General features: G+C 38.7%; 1 protein-coding gene across 18 annotated transcripts in view; it reads right to left on the reverse strand.

Moving 5' to 3' along the window:
* Positions 1-21,669, reverse strand: part of EIF4G3 (eukaryotic translation initiation factor 4 gamma 3) — a 355,154-nt gene that overhangs the window by 10,511 nt on the left and 322,974 nt on the right. For all 18 annotated transcript variants that reach the window (XM_059376541.1, XM_059376540.1, XM_059376533.1 and 15 more), the window contains 4 exons: positions 15,769-15,894; positions 14,174-14,255; positions 11,998-12,096; positions 2,753-2,899 (listed from right to left, as the gene is read on the reverse strand). In XM_059376541.1, the coding sequence (XP_059232524.1) occupies positions 2,753-2,899; positions 11,998-12,096; positions 14,174-14,255; positions 15,769-15,894 (454 nt within the window). The remainder of the gene's footprint in view (positions 1-2,752; positions 2,900-11,997; positions 12,097-14,173; positions 14,256-15,768; positions 15,895-21,669) is intronic.

Consider the following 21,669-nt stretch of genomic DNA (forward strand, 5'->3'; position numbering starts at 1 on the left):
TGAGCAGAGAGCCCGATGCGGGCCTCGATCCCAGGACCCTGAGATCATGACCTGAGCCGAAGGCAGCGGCTTAACCCACTGAGCCACCCAGGCGCCCCGGATTTCTATTTTTTAAAAAAGATTTTATTTACCTGAGAGACAGAGTGTGAGAGAGACAGTGGGCACGAGCAGGCAGGAAGGGCAGGGAAAGAGGGAGCAGCAGACCCCTCACTGAGCAGGGAGCCTGAAGTGGGGCTCAGTTTCATTACCCTGGGGTCATGACTTGAGCCATAGGCAGCTGCTTAAAGGACTGAGACACCCAGCGGGGCCCCTGACTGGATTTTTTCAAAACAGAAAATAAGGCATGTCGATAACATACCAGAAAGGCTATGCTAACTCCTACAACAAACTACCACATAAATGACTTAAAAGTCTTAGAGAGGAAAGAGGTGGCTATGCCAAGAGGAGTAAGTCAGTACATGAAAAACAAGTGACGCTAAACTAACCTCCTTGCCTTTTCTGATTTGATTAGTATACAGTAGCTCAGATGGATAGAAGTATATATCCCCTGGACTTCAGCAAGGTTTTTGACCAATTATGTAATGGCAGCTGTACCCTTGTGGGCAAGATGAAGAGATGAGATAGACAGTAAAATGATGTGAAATAATAAACAGATTAACAGCTGGAAGTGTCCATGGGGGTAGGGGTGGGATCTTGTTCCTAAAAGGATGCTAATTTGCCTCATTCACATATTTTACCCACAACTTGGATGAAGATAAAGTTGACATATTAATGAAATGCAAGGAAGACACAAAGTCAAAAAGATGTCAAGGAAATTTTATGATCAAAGTCAGAATCTAAAATGTCCTGATAGACAAAAACTTGTATCTAGTTTAAGAAGATGAACATAAGCAGAAATAATTTTTAAAAGCCCCATTCTGGTTCCCAAACTAAACACATTAATGTTGTAGGTGGTAGAGATGACTAAACAGTAGAGCATAGAAGAAAGGGTACTCTATGACTGAAAGAGCAATCTGAGTTCAGTGTGGTGAGCACAGAGTCCAAAACAAAAAACATGACAGCACTGCCTAACTCTACACTGTTCTATCACATCTGGCAATCATGTTCAATTTGCACATGTCACTTGTGAGAGTGATACTGAAAATCCAGGCTATGTTTGTATAAGGGTAACCAAACAAGAGTCTGGATATCAAGATTTTAAGAAAGGATGAGAGAACCTAGAGAGGGAGACAGGGATATAATGGCAAACTATTACAATTAATTAAAAGATTCCCAACTATGTGACAGGATAGATTTACTACCCTGAATAGACATGGAGGATAAAAGATTAAAAAAAAATTGTCAGAAGTTTCACTATTTCTCAATGCCTAAAGTAGACAAAGAATGAACAACCCAGGGGCGCCTGGGTGGCTCAGTGGGTTAAAGCATCTGCCTTCGGCTCGGGTCATGATCCCAGGGTTGAGCCCAGCATCGGGCTCTCTGCTCAGCAGGGAGCCTGCTTCCCCTTCTCTCTCTGCCTGCCTCTCTGCCTATTTGTGATCCCTGTCAAATAAATAAATATAATCTTAAAAAAAAAAAAATGAATGAACAACCCATTACAAGGACTATAAAAAAGATTTATCCAAGAGGGAAAGGACCAGATTAGTCCTCCATGACTTTCTCTCAACTTGATTATATGATCCCATGGAAAAGGTATAAAATTTTCAGAAGGGAGATTTACTATGAAGATGAAAGTCAACATAATTCAGAAAAATTACATACTGTTTATTAATTTCATCCAGAATGGTATTTAAAATGCAGGAAAATTTAGGAAAAACATGTATTTTTTCTAATGAAAGATTTTTATTTATTTATTTGGGGGGAGAGAGAGAGAGAGAAGGAGAACAGAGAGGGACGGCACACTCCTGCTGAGCAGAGAGCCTGACGTGGGACTGATCTCAGGACCCTGGGATCATGACCTGAGCTGAATGTATGTGCTTAGCTGACTGAACCATGCAGGTGCCCCAAATATGTCTTTTTTTAATAGCAAAATGTAGGGTCTATCCTAAACTAATGATAGACCCAGGAAAATGGCTTCTGTTTGGAGTAGTTTTATTTGACCTTATAAAAAACTTTAAATCTTATAAAGATAAAAACAGTCTTATAGTTTCAAATACACATACATGAAAGAATAAGAAGTAACTTCATTAAGGTTAAATACTCCTATGAAGTGGAAGGGAAGATACAAGCATACTTTGTTTTATTGTTTATGTACTTCAGTGGTACTGTGTTTTTTACAAATTGAAAGTTTATGGCAACCCTGCATCGAGCAATTCTGTCAGCGCCATTTACCCAACAGTATTTGCTCACTTCTGTGTGTCACATCTGGATAATTCTCACAGTATTCTGAACTTTTTTTATTATTACTGTATTTGTTATAATGAACTGTGATCAGCGATTCTGACTCACTGAAAGCTCAGAGGATGGATGGGTAGCATTTTTTAGCAATAAAGTATTTTTCTTTAAGATTTTATGTACTTTTTTAGATATAATGCTATTACAGACTTAACAGACTACAGCATTATGTAAACATAACTTTCATATGCATTGAGAAAAAAAAAATTAATTTTACTCGCTTTATTACAGTATTCACTTTATTGTGGTCTGGAACCGAGCCCGCACTCTCTCTGAGGTGTGCCTGTACGTGAATGCAAGTGTTCCCACAAGAATTGTTCTTGCAGAGATACCAGGGAAGGTGACATAATCTCTATACCTCTACCCAGTCAAAGATCTGTTCATCATTCGCTTTGTCCTCGATAATGAGTTTCTCGAGTCGCTTATACAGCTCTTCAGCAGAGAGTTCTTTTTTTGAAAGTGCTTCAGAGGAACAGGAACTATCAGACTCTATAAAGTCCAACTTCTGAAACATAAAATGTTGTATATATTAACGTAAGTCAATATCAGTAACACCCTGAGAGGAAAACAAAGTTATGGGCAATGTTTTATTTTACATGGGTCAAAATGGTCAGCAGAAGCCATTTTTTACTTATAGTTCTGTAAAAGTCTCATTCTCCTACCTTTCTGAACATTTCTCCAACTTTTTATATTGTCTATCTCTGATTTTCCTTAAGAACAAAAAACCAACAAGACCCCTAGAATTATCTCTGTGGCTATGCTCATTCCAAATCATTCAGTTGTGCTCTTAGCAATGACATAGCTGCATGGCACAGCATGAATACTAACAGTACAATTTAAATCCTTCTGCAGCCTATCGTTTAGTATCAGTACTGGCACAGAAGAGGTGTCAAAATTCTAAATTTGGTAAAGTCCTTCAAATACCTCCTGACCATTCTGAATCCAAGTCAGAGAATGATGCTATATTATACAATTCCTGAACAACCAGTGTATTGTAGGGAGGACAACAAAAATGAAGGGTTTTATCAGTATTGCATGAAAGACCTTTTTCCCCACAAAAATCATTCAATTTCAAAGGACTGAATATTCTGGTATGGAGAAAGACTGTATATATGTAGTCACTGCACCAAATCACATCATCATGGCCTGTGTGGGTCCAACCCAATGCAGAAATGCCTTTGCATCAGCCTTGACAGCACCACCTGCACACACCTGCAGGCAGCGGGCATAGAGGGCCCCTGGGAAGCTCTGTGAACACACATACGGAGCTCTGCAGCCCTATTAGGAGCACTGGTTTCACCTCTCCTGTCCTGCTCTCACTTTGTTCTTAAATACTTTATAAGAGTTATCTGGCTTTTGCTTCACATCCATGACAATGACCCTGGACAGCCTAAAAACAAGTGTACATGCCTTCAAATTCTCCTAGAACACTGGCTCGCTCTATCACGTAAAGTCTTAAGGCCCCCACAAGTGGCAGCTTGACGGAGCACAGATATAAGGACTCTAGAGTCAGTGACGGGCGGTGGAGTTCAGGCATGATTCAGTTCTTCTTCTTCTTCTTTTTTTTAAAGATTTTATTTATTTGAGAGAGAGAGAGAGATCGACCACAAGAAGGCAGAGAGGCAGGCAGAGAGAGGTTGGGAAAGAAGGCTCCCCGCCAAGCAGAGAGCCCAATGCAGGGCTTAATCCCAGGACCCTGAGATCATGACCCGAGCTAACAGCAGAGGCTTAACCCACTGAACCACCCAGGCGCCCTGACTCACCTACTTCTACCAGGAAGGCTTGTTCTAAGATGAGAAGACCACCACCAACCTCAACCTCAGCCAGTTCCAAGGGCTCAGGGCACTAAGAACGTGCACCCTACTGGCACCAAAAGGGCTCTAGGACCATACACTTGGTAGAGCCACCCATTAACCTGGAAGGGAAAAGCCCTATACCAGCAGGACCATGCAGGCGCCCCAACAATTCTTTTGCAATAAAAGTATTTTGGGGGGTGGGTATGCCTGGGTAGCTCAGTGGGTTTAAGCCTCCACCTTTGGCTCAGGTCATGATTTCAGGGTCCTGGGAAGGAGCCCCGCATCAGGAATCTCTGCTCAGCGGGGGGGGGGGGGGGGGGGGGGGGCGGGCGCTCCCCCCCCCGCCCGGGGGGGGGGGGGGGGGGGGGGGGGGGCTGCTTCCTGCTCCCTCTCTGCCTGCCTGTCTACTTGTGATCTCTCTCTCTCTGTCAAATAAATAAATAAAATCTTTAAAAATAAATAAATAAAAAGTATTTTGGGTGGTGGTTGCACAACATTGTTAATACACTGTCACTCGGGACGCCTGGGTGGCTCAGTTGGTTGGACGACTGCCTTCGGCTCAGGTCATGATCCTGGAGTCCCGGGATCGAGTCCTGCATCGGGCTCCCAGCTCCGTGGGGAGTCTGCTTCTCTCTCTGACCTTCTCCTCATTCATGCTCTCTCTCACTGTCTCTCTCTCAAGTAAATAAATAAAATAAAATCTTTAAAAAAAAAAAAATACACTGTCACTAAATTGTACATTTTAAAATGATTAACTGGATGTTATGTGAATTTCACCTTAATTGTTAAAATACTTGAAAAAGTTTGATGATTTTTATGCCATTCTGACACATGTACATAAAATTATGATCACACACATATACTAAATATAAAAAAAGGATATCATACCATAATTGTTCAATTTTAGAGGAGTGGTTAAAAAAATCAAAATCATTGGTAATTTTCAAGGGTATAAGGCAATGTGATATAGAAGTATGCTTTACTCAGTGAAGTTTCACTATAAAAAAACCATAGGTTAAAATATTAAAGATTATTAGCACCAGCTTTACTCTAATACCTTTGGGGACTTTGATATATTCCTATACCTTCCCCAGATCTACAAAGGAAAAGCTACCTTGAATTCTGGGGGGCGGGGGGATTGTGTGGAGAAGGATTCATCCTACTGTTTTGATTGTCTTTACCATTTATGTAGCATTTTATTTTTTATCTTTTGTAAGAATTTATTTATTAACAACAATAAAATCAAACAAAGTATATTGCTCATTAATAAAATACGACATAAAAATTTGAAAATGAAAGCTAAAGGGAGTTGGTGCAGAGCTGTAAAGTTTGCAGTTGTCCCTGGAAAGAAACAATTGCTTCTCAGAATCCCTGTGTTTCTGCATAACTTATCTCATCTTTCTAGAGCCCAGAAGGCTGGGCTTCAAATTTGCGAATTGGTTCATCACTACCTCTTGCAGAACATACTAGGGTCCCCAGGAAAAAAGGCACTGAACCAAGTATTTTAGAAAAAAGCCAAAAGTCAGGATAGGAAGACCAGGTTTTCTAAAACCTAATTTTTCTAACTACCCTTTAAATATTTTTATTAGTAACAACAATATTCATAATTGATTACTTCTCTGTGCTCAGTGTTTCTTAAACTTTATTCTATTTAATCCCCATAAAAATTCCACAAGGTAGGTATTATTATCATTTCCTAGATGATGATCCTGAGGCTTAGAGAAATTAGGTAATTTGTTCAGTCACATGAAGTGATTCAAGGCTGGAACCTGAATCCAGGTTTATTTGAAACCCAGGTGCCATATAATTTCCTATTTCCGGATATATACCTAGAAATGGAACTGCTGGGTCATATGGCAATTCTGTGAGAAACCATCTTTATGTTTTATAAATTATATCTTTATATACTGTGTGCCTGTTTATACATATTCATAATTATTATTTTATGGATTTGCCTTTTAAAACATATAGGAAACAAAAAAGAGAAACCACAAACCACAACATAGTAATACTAGCTTTTATATTTACCTATGTGGTTACCTTAACCACCAGTGATCTTTATTTCTTCATATGACTTGAGGTTACTATCCAGTGCCCTTTTATTTCAGCCTGAAAGACTCACTTTAGCATTTCCCATAGGGCAGGTCTCCTGCTGACAAACTCACTTAGCTTTTAAATCTGGAAATGCTTCACTTCCTCTTCATTTTTTTCCCCCCTCATTTTTTTCCCCCTCTTCATCTTTAAAGGAAATTTTGCCATATATAAAATTCCTGGTTTAAAGTTATTTAATTTCTTTTAAAAAATTTATTTTAAAAGATGGTATTTACCCATTTGAGAGAGAAAGAAGCACAAGCAGGGGTGGGGTAGCAGTGGGAGATGGAGGAGATACAAACTTCCCGCTGAGCATGGGGCCCAACTAGGGGCCTGATCCAAGGACTCTGGGATCATGACCTGAGCTGAAGCCAAACATTTAATAGACTAAGCCATTCAGGTACCTCCGAAATTATTAAATTTATTAAACAGATCATCCCAGTATCTTTTGGCTGATGAAAAATTGGCTATTGATCTTACTGAGGATTCCTTGTACAGGCAAAGTCTCTTGGTTTTTAGCTGCTTTCAAGATTTCCGTCTTTGTCACTCAAAAGTTTCATGTAATACATCTCTGAGTAAATCTCATTCAGTTTATCTTGCTTAGAGTTCACTGAAATTTCTACACATGTAGATTCCTATCTTGGATCAAGTTTGGGATGTTTGTGGCTATTATGTCTTCAAATAATTTTTCTGCCCTGTCCTTTCTCTCTCTCTTCTCCCTTCTGGAACTCTCTAATGCCCATCATGCTTGATGGTGTCCTATAGGTCCCCAGGCACTGTTCATTTTTCTTGATTCATTTTTCTTTCTGCTCCGAAAATTGAGCAATTCTTTCAAAGGCTCCTTTATATGTTTAATGAATTAATTTTCCAATATGTATTATCATAAAGTTTATTTTAAAAAAAAACACCAAAGTATGAGAATTTTTAAAAATTTAAAACACTCAGTGAGAGGCGCCTGGGTGGCTCAGTGGGTTAAGCCTCTGCCTTTGGCTCAGGTCATGATCTCAGGTCCTTGGATCAAGCCCCGAGTTGGGCTTTCTGCTCAGCAAGAGGCCTGCTTTCCCCCCACCCTCTGCCTGCCTCTCTGCCTACTTGTGATCTCTGTGTTAAATAAATAAATAAAATCTTAAAAAAAAAAAAAAAAGCAAATTAGTGATACTCATAATTTCATATAACACCACCAGAAATTTCATTTCAAAAATTAAAGATGGGGACGCCTGGGTGGCTCAGTTGGTTAAGCGGCTGCCTTCGGCTCAGGTCATGATCCCAGCGTCCTGGGATCGAGTCCCACATCGGGCTCCTTGCTTGGCGGGGAGCCTGCTTCTCCCTCTGCCTCTGCCTGCCTCTGTCTGCCTGTGCTTGCTTTCGCTTCTCTCTCTATGACAAATAAATAAATAAAATCTTTAAAAAAAAAAAAAATTAAAGATGGATTTTTATGGCAGCAAATTACTGCCAATCAGTGACCCCCCTGACAGAGCAATTTCAACTACTTTATATTCAAATTTTTAGATTCTTTCTTCTGTCTGATCAAATTTATTGTTGCACCACTCTAGTTATTTTCTCATTTTAGTTATTCCAACTTTCAGTTCCAGAATTTCTATTTGGTTTGTTTTTATAATCTCTACCTCTTTATTGATATTGCCAGTTTGATCATACATCATTCTCTTGATTTCCTTTGGTTCTTTGTCCATGATTCTTTCAGCAATTTGAGCATATTTAAGGCAGTTAGTTTAAATTCCTTGTCTGGTATGTCCAACATTTGGGTTTCCTCAGGGATGTTTTCTGTCAATTTCTTTTTTCTTGTGAATGAGCCATATCTTCCTGTTTCTTTATATGCTTTGTAATTTTTTGTTGGCAATTAGATATCTTGAATATTGTAAGGTGTAACTCTGGATATCAGACTGTTGTAGTCAACTGTATATTGACGTTAGACAAAGACTACCTTCCTTCCTGTGTGTGTGGTCATTATAGTCTATGACCGATTATCTCCCCACAAGGCCAGTGACCTTGCAGAGATTTCCGTGAATGCATGAAACCAATGAGAAAAGTGTGGGGTAGGGTGGAGTGGGGGTGAGTAGGACCACAGTCAAATGCATCTGGTTCTTTAAATTCTTTGACAGATACCATACAGGAAACCACTTTGGTGTAAGCAGTTAAAACAATGGCCAGGCCCTGCACTAGACCCTCAGTAAACTGCCAGGCAGATTAAAAGGCATAGCACCCGTCTTTGGAGGACAAGGTCTTCAGTTCTCAACCTGACACCAAAAAACTGCACCACCATCTCCCCAACTGTCTACCACAGAGCTAGGGGCTAATAGCTTCTATGCAAAATGCCAAGGTTACTGAAATTTACCAGATTCTTTTTTCACAAAGCTTTTCCCTGGTGTTGGTAGCACACTGATTAGACTCCACAATTCCAAAATAGCTCATTCTAACACATCTTGCTAGCTCAACAGTTGTTTCAGTGGAAGGAGTAATTCTGGAGCTGCTTACTCCTTCATCTTCCATACATCCACACAGTGATTTCTGAATGTTTTATTATGTTATCATAATATTCCCATGATAAAGGCTACCTGGTTGTGATGTATTAATCTTTTAATATAATGTTGGACTTCACCTGTGAAAATTTTGTTGAGAAATTTTCTGGGCATTTATTAAGAATATTGGTTTATAGTTCTTTTTTTTTTTTTTTTTTTATCTTGAAATGTGTTTGTCTGGTTTTATTACCAGAATAATGCTGGTCTTATAGAATGAGCTGGCAGAAATCTCTCTAATTTTCTGGAGGAACTGGTACAGAATTCTTTGCAGAATTAGTATTATTTCTCCTTCAGATGTCTGATAGAACTCAACAGTGAAAACACTAGGGCTTGAAGTTTTCTTTGTGGGAATGTTTTTAACTACCTCAGTGTAATAGATGCTCAGGTTATCTATTCTTGAGTTAGCTTTAGTGGTTTGTACCTTTCAAGAAATCTGTTCACTTCAACTAAACTGAGGTATTTACTGGCATAAAAATTATTCATAAGTTTCTCTGATCCATTATTATGTGCAGAAACTGTGTAACATCATCTCTCTCATTCCTTCTACTGGTAATTTGCACCTTCTTTTCCAATTTTGTTTTCTCTGATTAGTCTGGCTAGAGATTTAATAATTTTATTTTTTCAGAGGGCCAGCTTTTGACTTCACTGATTATTCTCTATTGTTTTTTACACTGATTTCCACTTTGATCTTTATTATTCCCTTTTTCTATATCCTTTGAACTTTATTTGTTCTTCTTTCTTCTCATTTCATAAGGCCGAAAATGAGATCACAGATCTGCAATCCCACTTCTGTTCTAAATACAGGTGTTTAGTGCTAACATTTTCACTCTGAGTACTGCTTAAGTTGCATCCCACAAATTTTGATGTGTTGTGTTTCTTCAATCAAATATTTCTTACTATCTTTTATGATTTCTTCTTCAAGCCATGGGTTATTTAGAAGTGTGTTGTGTCTAAATATATGTCACCCACATTCTTAAAGGTTAGTTTAGTTGGAGAGACAATTCTAGATTAACTAACTGATACTCTCTCAGCCCTTTGAGATTATTCCACCACCTTCTGTTTTTCACTGTTGCTAGTGCAAATTCTACTGTTTCTTTGTAGGTATCATACTCCTTTATAACTGTTTTAAAAATCTTTTCTTTGTCTTTTGATATTACGCAGTTTCACTGAAATTTAGTTACCCTCCATAGTATATATGTGCTTTCTATATCTCAGCTCAGGAGAAGTCTCAGTCACAGTCTCTTCAAATATTGCCTCTTTTCCATTTACTCTGTTTTTCCTCCTGGGATTCCCATGAGACATTTGTTGGACTTTCTCATTCTATCCCCTAAATCTCATAACATCTCTTAGAAATCCATAGTTTCTTCATTTCTTTCAAATCTTCTCAGTCATTTTGACTAGTCTTTTCTTTTTTTTTTTTAAAGATTTTATTTATTTATTTGACAGACAGAGATCACAAGCAGGCAGAGAGGCGGGCAGAGAGAGAGGAGGAAGCAGGCTCCCTGCTGAGCAGAGAGCCCGATGTGGGGCTCGATCCCAGGACTCTGAGATCATGACCTGAGCCGAAGGCAGCGGCTTAACCCACTGAGCCACCCAGGCGCCCGTTGACTAGTCTTTTCTTATTTGCTCATTTTTGTGAATTCCTCTTTTGTATATAGTATTATGTCATAATGCCAAGTGAGAATTCCATTATTTCTAGTCTTTGGGGTCTAAATCTACCATTATTATCTGTTCATTCTCACTCATGGTTGCTTGTTTCATTACAGGTTAAATGGGCTCTAAGTATTAATCCATGTATTTAGATAATGTTAATTTTTAGAAAATAATCAAGAGACCTAAGTTGAGAATGTTTTTTCCAAAAATAATTTTGGTTTGCTTCTTCTGGGAGCCAGGGTAATACTGAACTAGGACCATTTCGACTTCTTCCGAGATTTTTGGTAGCACTTATAGTGGCATTGAGCAACATGCCCTTCATGTGCTTATTGCTAAGGGTTCAGGTTTCATCTGTGGCTTTTTTCTTCACTTACTAGGTTAGTTCCTTAGCAATTACATTTACTTTCTATGAACCCAGCAATGCAAATAAATTACGCTTCATCTAGGCCTTTACCTTTTGGCAGGAGGGCTCTCCAGAGTATCTAGGAAGTTAATGTCCCCAGTAACCTAATGCAGTGTCTTTATCCAGCACAACATACTTAATTTAAAATAATTTTCAGATTGCTTTATTTTCATTTTACCTGAGTGATTTTTTTCTACTTATTCATCATTTTGTTAGCTATCTTGGTTTTAATTTTCCTATACTTTAGGACTTGATTTGCAGGATAATTTTTTAAAAGATTTTATTTATTTGTCAGAGGGGGAGAGAGAGAGAGAGAGAGACAGTGAGCACACAAGCAGGGGGAGCAGCAAAGGAGAGGAAGAAGTAGGCTCCCCACTGAGAAAGGGGCCCAATGTCGGACTCTGGGATTATGACCCGAGCCAAAGGCAGACACTTAACTGACTAAGCCAACCAGGCATCCCTTGCAGGATCATTTTGAGAGGGAGTTGTTTCCTTTCTCTGTCACTCTTCCTCATCTAATATTTTTATGGTTGCCTCTATCTGATCCTCCACAATTCCTTAATGAGAACCAGAATATATTGATCACGAGGTCTTATACCTTGTTGTGGATTTTTGGATCAAGTTACCAAGCGGACAGCCTATCCAAGGTTTTGGCTCTATGACTGTGTCTATTTCCTTGCATTTATCTTTCTATGGAGTTCCGACTTGGTTTCATGCAGTAAGCCTATCCTCCAATTTTCTGCCCTGTAAGGGGCATACTAGTCTTCATTACCTCATAGAAATGATTTCTGCCTATCTCTACTGGTTTTTAGACCCAGAGCTCAGATGACTTATAGCTTTAGCCCTATAACCCCTGCTTTATTTATCAACTTCCTTTCTGGTTCATGGAGATACATAGCTTGTTTTCCGTGTATGGCTAAATCCTTTAAATTTTATTCTTTATCTATCATCTAATGAGTGAATAGCTGGAGTGGCCCTAAAGCATGGACTTAAAATGACATTTTGACCATGAATCTTATTTTGGTCTACTTTTCATGACTGAACTACTAATGAAATTACCTTCATTTAGTCTATAAAACAGACCAACTACTATAAAACAGGAAGGTATAAGCCTTGTTCTTACCTGCTCCAAGAGAAAATTATGTACATCTTCTCCTTCTGGTAAAAAGTCCTTCCAGGTGAGGTCAGCCTCCCTCCATAAGGCTCCCACTTTCTTATGGCTCTAAAACAGAGATAAGTCCAATCCATTTACTTTTACATTGTGATAAGTAGGAAGAGGAGGAGGAGAGGAGAAGTCTTGCTTAAAGTCAAGAGTATAGAATTGTAAAGACTGAAAACTCAAAACTTTCCCGTTTGTTTTTTTTTTAATATTTAATTTTTATTTATTTGACAGACAGCGATCACAAGTAGGCAGAGAAGCAGGCAGAGAGAGAGAGGGTCAAGCAGGCTCCCTGCTCAGCAGAGAGCCCGATGTGGGCATCAATCCCAGGACCCTGGGATCATGATCTGAGCCGAAGGCAGAGGCTTTAACCCACTGAGCCACCCAGACCGCCCAAAACTTTCCCTTGTTGATATGAAGTTAATGTCTCAGGACTCCTTGCTTTCACACCAAGGTATCTGAATGTATGCAAATGTAAGAGTGAATGGCGGTGATGTAGCTATTTAAGGTTCAATAACTTATTTTATCAGATGACTAATCTGGGGAACTGTAAACTCACGTTTGGGATTTATGAATATAAGCACCTAAAAAAGGTTCAATTCAGAGTTCATAAATTCAACAGTGTCTCTTGTCCTAGATAGTGTTATATACACCTGCTATTAAAGCCATTCATCAAGCCTCACTGGAACCCCTTCCTCTTCATAGTAGATCACAATTATGCAAACATGAGAATGACTAAGGAGGTTACTGCTCCTGAACCAGGAATGAGAAGTATTTCAAGGGCAAAAGGAACATGGTTGAGCTAAGATATAACAGAGAAGAGCTGCTGTCAGCTGAAAACTGATGAGAAGGTACAAGTCCACTGCCTGAATGAAGTAACAGTAATAAAGGGAAAGGTCAGCCGTTGAGCCATGGCTACTAGCTATGAAACATGTACTGATTATCTCATAGAGTAACTTGTCCAAGGCACCACAGCTAGCTGATAACCCACCAAATTCAGGATGTAAACTCAGGCTGACTGCAGAAATTATGCTCTATGAGAACCTGGTTAGGAGAAATGAGAATTTGCTTTCTGTTTCTACACATAAAAGTTAATAAGAATTTGAGTTTTTAATAAGAACCAAAGTGAAGTAGGTTAGGAAAGGAGGAAGGAATTCTGGACCTACAAATTAGGGTTCAATAAAAACTTCAGTGCCATCAAGTAAGTAGTATTAATAACAAATAACTAGAACTAGAGTCCAGGCTCCTTAGTACACCCGTCCATGAATAACTCGTACAGAGATGTAATACAAAGGGACTTCTGTATACCCAGAGGGAGTACTGAAACAAAACAGTTTTACTGATGCCTATAATAAAACAATGAAATCTATTATCCCAATACCTTTGACTCTGGTTTGAATAAGTCAGGAATCACTCCAGAATTTTCATGTATGAATTTTATTTTGATGTTTCTCACCCCGGGTGTTGTTAATACCACTTTCCCAAACCTCTTAGACCTTTAATATAGCACTGAAACACTCTTGAAAGTTTTAGTTTAGACTTGTCTGTCTCCCTTTCTAGTTTATGAATTCTTTGAAGACTTAGTTCTTTGTAAACTAGGAACCTGGCATAGAGCTTTTGCAAAGAAATGTGCAGTATTTATTAAACTCAATTAAATATAACTTTAAGACAGCGATTCACAATCCTGTAGAATAATTTTTTTTTCTGTAGAATAATTTCTAACACCTATTACTCATCAGATTACCTATCCTGAGATCCAAAATTAATAAAATCATCATTTTAGGCACGTTACATTACTCTAAAAGCAAGGAGTTTTCACTGAAATCTACTAAAAGTAAAAATAATACAGCCATTATGTTTCAAGAAGATAAAATTACTGGTCACTAATACAACGTACTTTGAGATTCTTTACAATTATACCAAATCCAGTTGAGATTAGAGAATTCTTTGCCAAGTTACTACTAACAGAAGGAGAAATAGACCTTTGTAAGAAATCAGGTTGAAATACTTCTTTTCAAATAATAAAAGGCTACAGAAATACTTGCACAGTGATACCTAAGCTCTTCACGGATAACTCAGGACCCAAAATTACTGCCCTTCCTAATATGCTGTTGAGTCTGACACTCGGTTTAACACTCACCATTTGTTTGCATAGAAGGTGCAATATTTCAGAAAGCAAGACCCCAGCTCTTCCAACAGGAAGTAAAGGTTTGCTAAATTCTCTGTAAAAGACAGGAGTAGTAATTAAGTTCCTCTGAACAAACTCCCTATTCTAGAACAGTAGGCAAACAATGTGTGTCAAAAGAACAGATACTACGCAACCTAAATAATAATGGGCAAGAGAAAGTTCCAGGACATGCTCTAAGTAATGTTCAGCAGAAGACTTCAAGTTCACTTTATGCTTCATGGAAAAGCTGGAAAGGGACCTTAGAATTCCTGGGTTTTGCCTTTTTCTTTGATTGTGATAGAAGCAATGCAATGATCAGTCCCACTTAATCATCTATTTACATAAATACCACTTCAAGCCTAAAGGAGAGAAGAACCTTAGGTAACAGGGAACTACAAAGCTTAATTATGAAGTGTTTTTTTTAAAAAGGAAGATGTTCTTTAGACTATGGATAAAACAGAAAGGGACCATTTATTTTTCATAGTCTAAATTAGTATTTCCCACACTGTGTTCCATAGGATATGAATAATTATTCCTCAAGAAAAGGATTTTATAATTAAGTGAGGCAATGCTGAATTAAACAAAGATAAAATCTTTTCAAATTTGTATTTTTTTAAAATAAGCTCTATGCCCAGTGTAGGGCTTGAACTCATGACCAAGAGGTGAAGAGTCACATATGCTACAGAATGAGCCAGCCAGGTGCCCAAAGTTAAATAGTTTTTCTTATTTTGTTTTACTACAGAATTCTCATATTCTTTAATGTCCTGCAAGCCTCAAACAAAAGGGACACACAGTATGTGGAGTTTGAGCATATGAAGTTTTTGGGGGAAATACTACTGTTGTAAAAAAACGTTTAGGAAAAATTAGTCTGTACAATATAGCAACAATTCCCAACTCCTGTCCAAATCTAGGAATGCCTAAAATGCAGTTCATTTTATTATAACCAGAGCATATACAATGCAAGTGTCAGTCTGACAAGCTATTATGTAGAAATAACTTCTCATGGCATTTGAATAATGACAGACATAAAAGTCAGATCAACATTAAGTTTCCAGGACCAATAACTTTCCACTTAAGTGATTCTGGAGCCCTATCGACAAACATTGTTAACTTCAATGGACCACAGGGTCATCATATCCCCATGACTTCTCCACTGCAGATAAAGTGTAATGTAACATTTTCACACTGAAATGTCTTTTCTTAAACTTAAGTATAGCTGTATTAGTTTCAAGTGTATAACAGTGATTTGACAATTATATATATTATAAAATGCTCAGTGTGATAAGTATAGCTATCATCTGTCACCATACAAAGTTACTGTGATATTATTGGCTACATTCCCCATGCTACAGGTTTCATCCCCATGACTTATTTACTTATAACTGACAGTCTATACTTCCTAGTCCCCTGAAATGCGAAGTTGTGAAGAGTCACAGGCTGCATCCAAGAGCTTCCAAAGGGACCAAGGGAACAGCACTACGCTAGAGTTCGCTGCTAAAGTTTCGCATCTGTTTACCTTGCTGTATACACACCCACAAAAACAAAAACAAAAAGCAAGTAAAACTTACATGAGAAGTTCTCTCATGGAGATTCCTCCTTCTTTTAACATGGGGGTTACCAGTTCAGCAAGGTACAACCAAATGTGGGGAATATCAATGGCCATGTCATCTGCCAATTCCAATGTTTCTGAAAAACTGAAAAGAACAAGAGAAAAAGTCACACAAATGTAAGTCAAAAGTTAAGATTAAATAAAGAGACCAAAAATCAGTCAGTCAACAAATACCTATTAAAGCATCTATTATGTTAGATACCATGCTAGGCATAAAGTAACTGATAAATAATAAGTTCTTATTCTCAAGAGCTTATGGTAGGGGAGGAGAAAGAACAGCACAAACACAAGCACACCTGCAGAAAGGGCTAATAACTGAATGACATGAACTGTGGTACCAGGATGTGCCAATCTAGATGGGGACAGAAGGTAACTCCGTATAAAGGTGACACGTGGAAGATTCTACGATGAAAACAAGGCAGCCATGTTATGTTCTGGGGGAAGAGATATTCGATCTAATCCTACACTATCTACAGTTGAGTATGGTACTCTCTGTGTCAGTCACATGCCCCCACTAAAAATTTTGGCGTAATGTAAACTAGACCCAAAGAGAAGAAAGGACAAACACCCTTGTCCTTGAGGAGCATACAATGAGGGAAACAAACTGATTGGATATAAAAGAGTCTGATGACATTACTAATATTATTATCATTATGACATATTAAAAACTGTTGTACCTTTAAATAAAAGCTAATGGTTTCAGGATTTCATGCTATGAAATTTTTTTCAGTGTGAAAAAAAAATAAATGGGATTTAAATATAAAAACGTGGAAAGTCAAACACAAAATATAAGTACAGATTTAATTAGGGTGAAAAATCCACAGCTATTCATTTATTAATATAAAAACGTTTAATTCAAGACTTTGTGAATTAGTCCCATACACAGCATATTAAAAAGGACAAAAACAAAAGTAAATTTAAATAAAGGAGACATACATATAGTTACAAGGACATACAGGTAATTTAAGGAAAGGGATGAGTGAGTGCTGGGGCATGGGCAGGTATATTTGTCTTCACAGCTTTCCATATCTCTGCACACAGGAAATGTGTGCTTTTTTCACTGTAGTTCAATTCTTAGCTAGAGCACGCCACTCTGTGTACCTACCATACGGGTCTACACGTCATTAAAAATTCTCACTTAAAAAGAGATACCACTATAAGGAAGGGTCACCCTTCTGAAGGTGCCATTTCAAAAGTTTGTAGCTCTGCGACATTACTTAACTCTGGGCTTCATGAATCCTTAACACCAACTTTCAGGCCTCACAGCTCATAATGATTTGAAATCTACTTGCTGTACAACAGATAACTTAACTGTTTTCTCATTATGTGCACACTTTAAGCTCAGTTAATGTGCCACTGATGGCACATTATCTGGCTGGACTCCCCAATTTCTGGGATAATCATCCTATAATGTCAATTCATGTTCTATGGCTTAGTGGCATAGATTAAGCTATTTAATGAGCCCATGAGACAACTGTAGCTATCTGGGTCTCTCAGCAATAGATCTGTGATTTTCACTTCATATTACAATTAGAAGACATCTACCCATACTCTTGCCTTTGTTTTCTTTCTTTCTTTCTTTTTTTTTTAAAGATTTTATTTATTTTTTATTGGACAGATAGAGATCACAAGTAGGCAGAGAGGCAAACAGAGAGAAAGGAGGAAGCAGGCTCCCTGCTGAGCAGAGAGCCCGATGCGGGGCTCGATCCCAGGACCCTGGGACCGTGACCCGAGCCGAAGGCAGAGGCTTTAACCCACTGAGCCACCCAGGCGCCCCTTGCCTTTGTTTTCTATTTCTTGATTAGTCAGTACATCACGAGACAGTCTCTAGAACACAATCACTGGTCAAATCCATACTGCTGATAAAAAACATATTTGGCTGAACACAGGGTTTCTATAGAAAAAGCTTGTTAAGAGGCTTATTTCTTTTCAGACTTACAGGTCCTAAATCATCTTGTACATTTTTTAAAGAAAAACACATGGTGGGGTGCCTGGTTCAGTGGGTTAAGCCTCTGCCTTGGGTCATGATCTCAGGGTCCTGGGATTGAGCCTTGTGACTTCAGGATCTCTGCTCAGTGGGGAGCCTGCTTCCCTCACCCCCTGCCTGCCTCTCTGTCTACTTGTGATCTCTGTCAAATAAATAAATAAAATCTTAAAAAAAGAAAAGAAAAGAAAAGAAAAACATATGGTGTATAAAAGTCCCTAGGTAATTATCTTTATGTCTTTGGCCTATTACATATCCTGTAACAATGCCTTGTATAATACACATTTTCTGCTGGCTGAATGAATGAGACAGAGCTACACCATAATCTTGCTTCTTGGTACATAGTGACCATTACATCCAATGGACTAAACTTTGGGGAAGTCCAGAGGTGGGACTTTAAGCATCCCTCCCTCATCTCAATTACAGAGGCTCTACTTTTACTCACTTTATGAGGCTGAGTTTATATCTAAAATTTAATTAAAGGGGTATGGTTAAAAGTAAAAAAAAAAAAAACAACAACAAGAAAACCTTTTCTTTAGTTCACTGAAGTTCAGAAATCTGAAAAGGCAATCTTTCATAATTGGAAATGGTATTATCAGCAGCATCTCCCACAATTTCCACTGTGATAATCAAAAAATATATATCTTGATATAGAAAAACAAGAGAGAGACAGTAAGGACATCTAAAAATCAAACAGGTTAAGCATTATTATCACTGGTCATAACAGAATCTAACTACAGGTAAAAGGAAGAAATAAATGAGGATGAACGCTTCTTACACTTTAGTATCAAATTGAGAGGATCACTACAAAGAAGAGGTTTTTATTTTTTTTTAAGATTTTATTTATTTATTTGACAGACAGAGATCACAGATAGGCAGAGAGGCAGGTAGAGAGAGAGGAGAAAGCAGGTTCCCTGCTGAGCAGAGAGCCTGATGCGGGGCTCGATCCCAGGACCCTGAGATCATAACCTGAGCCAAAGGCAGAGGCTTTAACCCACTGAACCAACCACCCAGGTGCCCCCAAAGAAGAGTTTTTAAGCTAGCTCTTACCTGTATAAGCAAACGTGGTCTCTACTGTCAACCAGCACCTCTGCAATTTTTAAAAAAAATTTGCACTTCTGCAATTCTGCATCTGAAACTTAAGTCTGCATGTCTGTGTAAGCTTTAAATAGTGGGGTAGAATTGCCCTAAGTGGCAGGAAAAGTTGCCCAAAGTAGTCAAAGAAATAAGAATTTTCTCTCTAACAAATATCTCCCAAAGTGAAACACTAATATATCAAACTTTCTAAAGGTACATATTGTGTGTCTATTGACAACTCCAATTTTTATCATCCTGGTTTTCATTTGTTTATTAAATTTCCAAATAGATTCCAATTCCATGGCTAATAGTGAACTGTACACAACTATTTTTACTAGATAGTTTTAAGAATGAAGTCTTCCAAAGCCATGTTTTTTTTTTTATTATTTTAAAAGACTTTATTTATTTGACAGAGAGAGATCACAAGTAGGCAGAGAGGCAGGCAGAGAGAGAGAGGAGGAAGCAGGCTCCCTGCTGAGCAAAGAGCCGGATGCGGGGCTCGATCCCAGGACCCTGGGATCATGACCTGAGCTGAAGGCAGAGGCTTTAACCCACTGAGCCACCCAGGCGCCCCCCAAAGCCATGTTATAGAATGAATGTATCAACACTGTATGCAATACATCTATCTATACAATAACACATATCTACCAACCAACATACCTAATTAGCATCATAAAGTATTCAGATTTAAGTCCTAAGAATTTCAAGATGGCTTGATGTCACCTTTGTGGGAATATTTTTAAAAATATTTTATTTATTTATTTGACAGAGACAGAGGAGCATAGCAGAAGGAGCAGCAGAGAAAGAGGGAAGCAGGCTTTCTACCAAGTGGGGAGCCTGATGTGGGGCCTGATCCCAGGACCCTGGGATCATGACCTGAACCAAAGGTAGGCTCTTAACTGACTGAGCCACCCAGGTGCTCCTATGGCTTTTGTTTTGTTTTGTGTTGTTTAGGCTTTATTTATTTATTTGAGAGAGAGAGAGAGAGAGAGCGCACACACAAATCAGCTAGAGCACAAGCAGGGGGAGGGGCAGAGGGAGAGAGGCAGAGAGAATCTCAAGCAGACTCCACAATGAGTGTGGAGACTATGCAGGGCTCCATCTCACAACCCATGAGATCATGACCTGAGCAGAAACCAAGAGTCAGACATTTAACTGACTGAGCCACCCAGTAGCCCCACGGGGATTATGTTTTACACTCAGCAACAATTATGCTTTGCGTTGATAAACTATCTAGTAAACAATATGACACAGACTGCCTATTTTAAACTTCTATCTAGTATCAGAATTTAGTAGCAGTGCATACTTTGAAGGGTTCTATAGAAGAAATGGCAGATTAATAGCTGGCTAATCAGGGCCCAGTAAACAGGGAGGCCTTCTACCTTACATCACCTCTGGCTTGGGGAGCTGGGCAGAAACAGCTTTAACAACTGCTCGGAAGGGGTGCCTTGGTGGCTCAGTCACTTAAGCACCTGTGTTCAGCTCAGGTAATGATCCACGTTGGGCTCCCTGCCCCTCACGCCACTCAAGTCTGCTTCTCCCTCTGCTCCTTACCTGTTTGTGCTCTCCCTCAAATAAAGAAAATCTTTAAAACAAAAACAAAGACATTAACTGCTTGGAAATTGGCATCTACGGGGTAGCAACATCCTAGGAAGCTGACCTTAGATGTTTGCCCACAATGCTATGTAAAGACAGAGGTCTTTGGATACTGGGACTAAAGAGACAAAAGTCTCAGGGTATTTTTGTGGCTCAAATGAAATGGCCTCTCTGGGCAATGTAGGGGTTTGGGGGGGTAGGAAAAGAATAAATGAAACAAGATGGGATCGGGAGGGAGACAAACTGTAAGAGACTCAATCTCATAAAACAAACTGAGGGTTGCCGCGGGGGAGGCGGGTAGGGAGAGGGTGGTGGGGTTATGGACATTGGGGAAGGTATGGGCTAAGGTGAGTGCTGTGAAGTGTGTAAACCTGGCGATTCACAGACTTGTACCCCTGGGGCTAATATTACATTATATGTTAATTAAAAAAAAGAAAAGAAAAGAAAAGAAATGGCCTCTCTGGACAGTATGAACTATTTATAATTTGGGCTTTAGAAGTAAATGAGAAACTCTGATCTATTTGCAAGAAAGCTCTTGGTGGAAAATGACAAGTGGCTATCACTTTGTGTTCATCTTAGAAAAAAACTGCTGGGCCTCTTGATTTAGGAAGAAACAGGGGTCTTCATTGGGGTTTTGGCCTAAGGATGGCATGGTTAGGTCTAAAAAAGTATTAAAAGCAAGGTCTAGAGCCATGTGGAAGGAAGTAGGGATAGAGGAAGATGAAGTAGATACTGAGATACAGAAGTGTTCATTTCATTTTCAGTATAAATAAAAGGTGGTGGTTTTATTGCCAGCAGTAGCAACAGCATCACCACCCATAAAAGTGTAGACAGTATCTCAGTAGAAAAGTAGAAAGTGTCTCAGTATGACACTTTTTCCTCAAAGAATCCCCCAAAGGAAAATACCAACATCTGAGGTAGCCAAGAAATCAAGCTAGCACCTCACAAGTTCAATGAAGCCATGAAGCTAGACCCTACTTCCTAGGGTCTTTCTAGATACAAATAAACTTAAGAGTATACTTTGAAGAAAGAGAGAAAGGGCAAATAGTAATCTAGCATTCTCATTTGTAAAATTATCTGGTGAATACATCATAACAGATGAGAAAGAAGCAAATATTTACAAATTAATATAATTGTGTCCTCAACTATAGTTTTCAAGGTTTGAAACTCTCATTTCAAGTTGGCTGGGCACAGAAAATTCGT

The sequence above is a fragment of the Mustela nigripes genome, chromosome 14, assembly GCF_022355385.1.
Source record: "Mustela nigripes isolate SB6536 chromosome 14, MUSNIG.SB6536, whole genome shotgun sequence".
NCBI lineage: Eukaryota > Metazoa > Chordata > Mammalia > Carnivora > Mustelidae > Mustela > Mustela nigripes.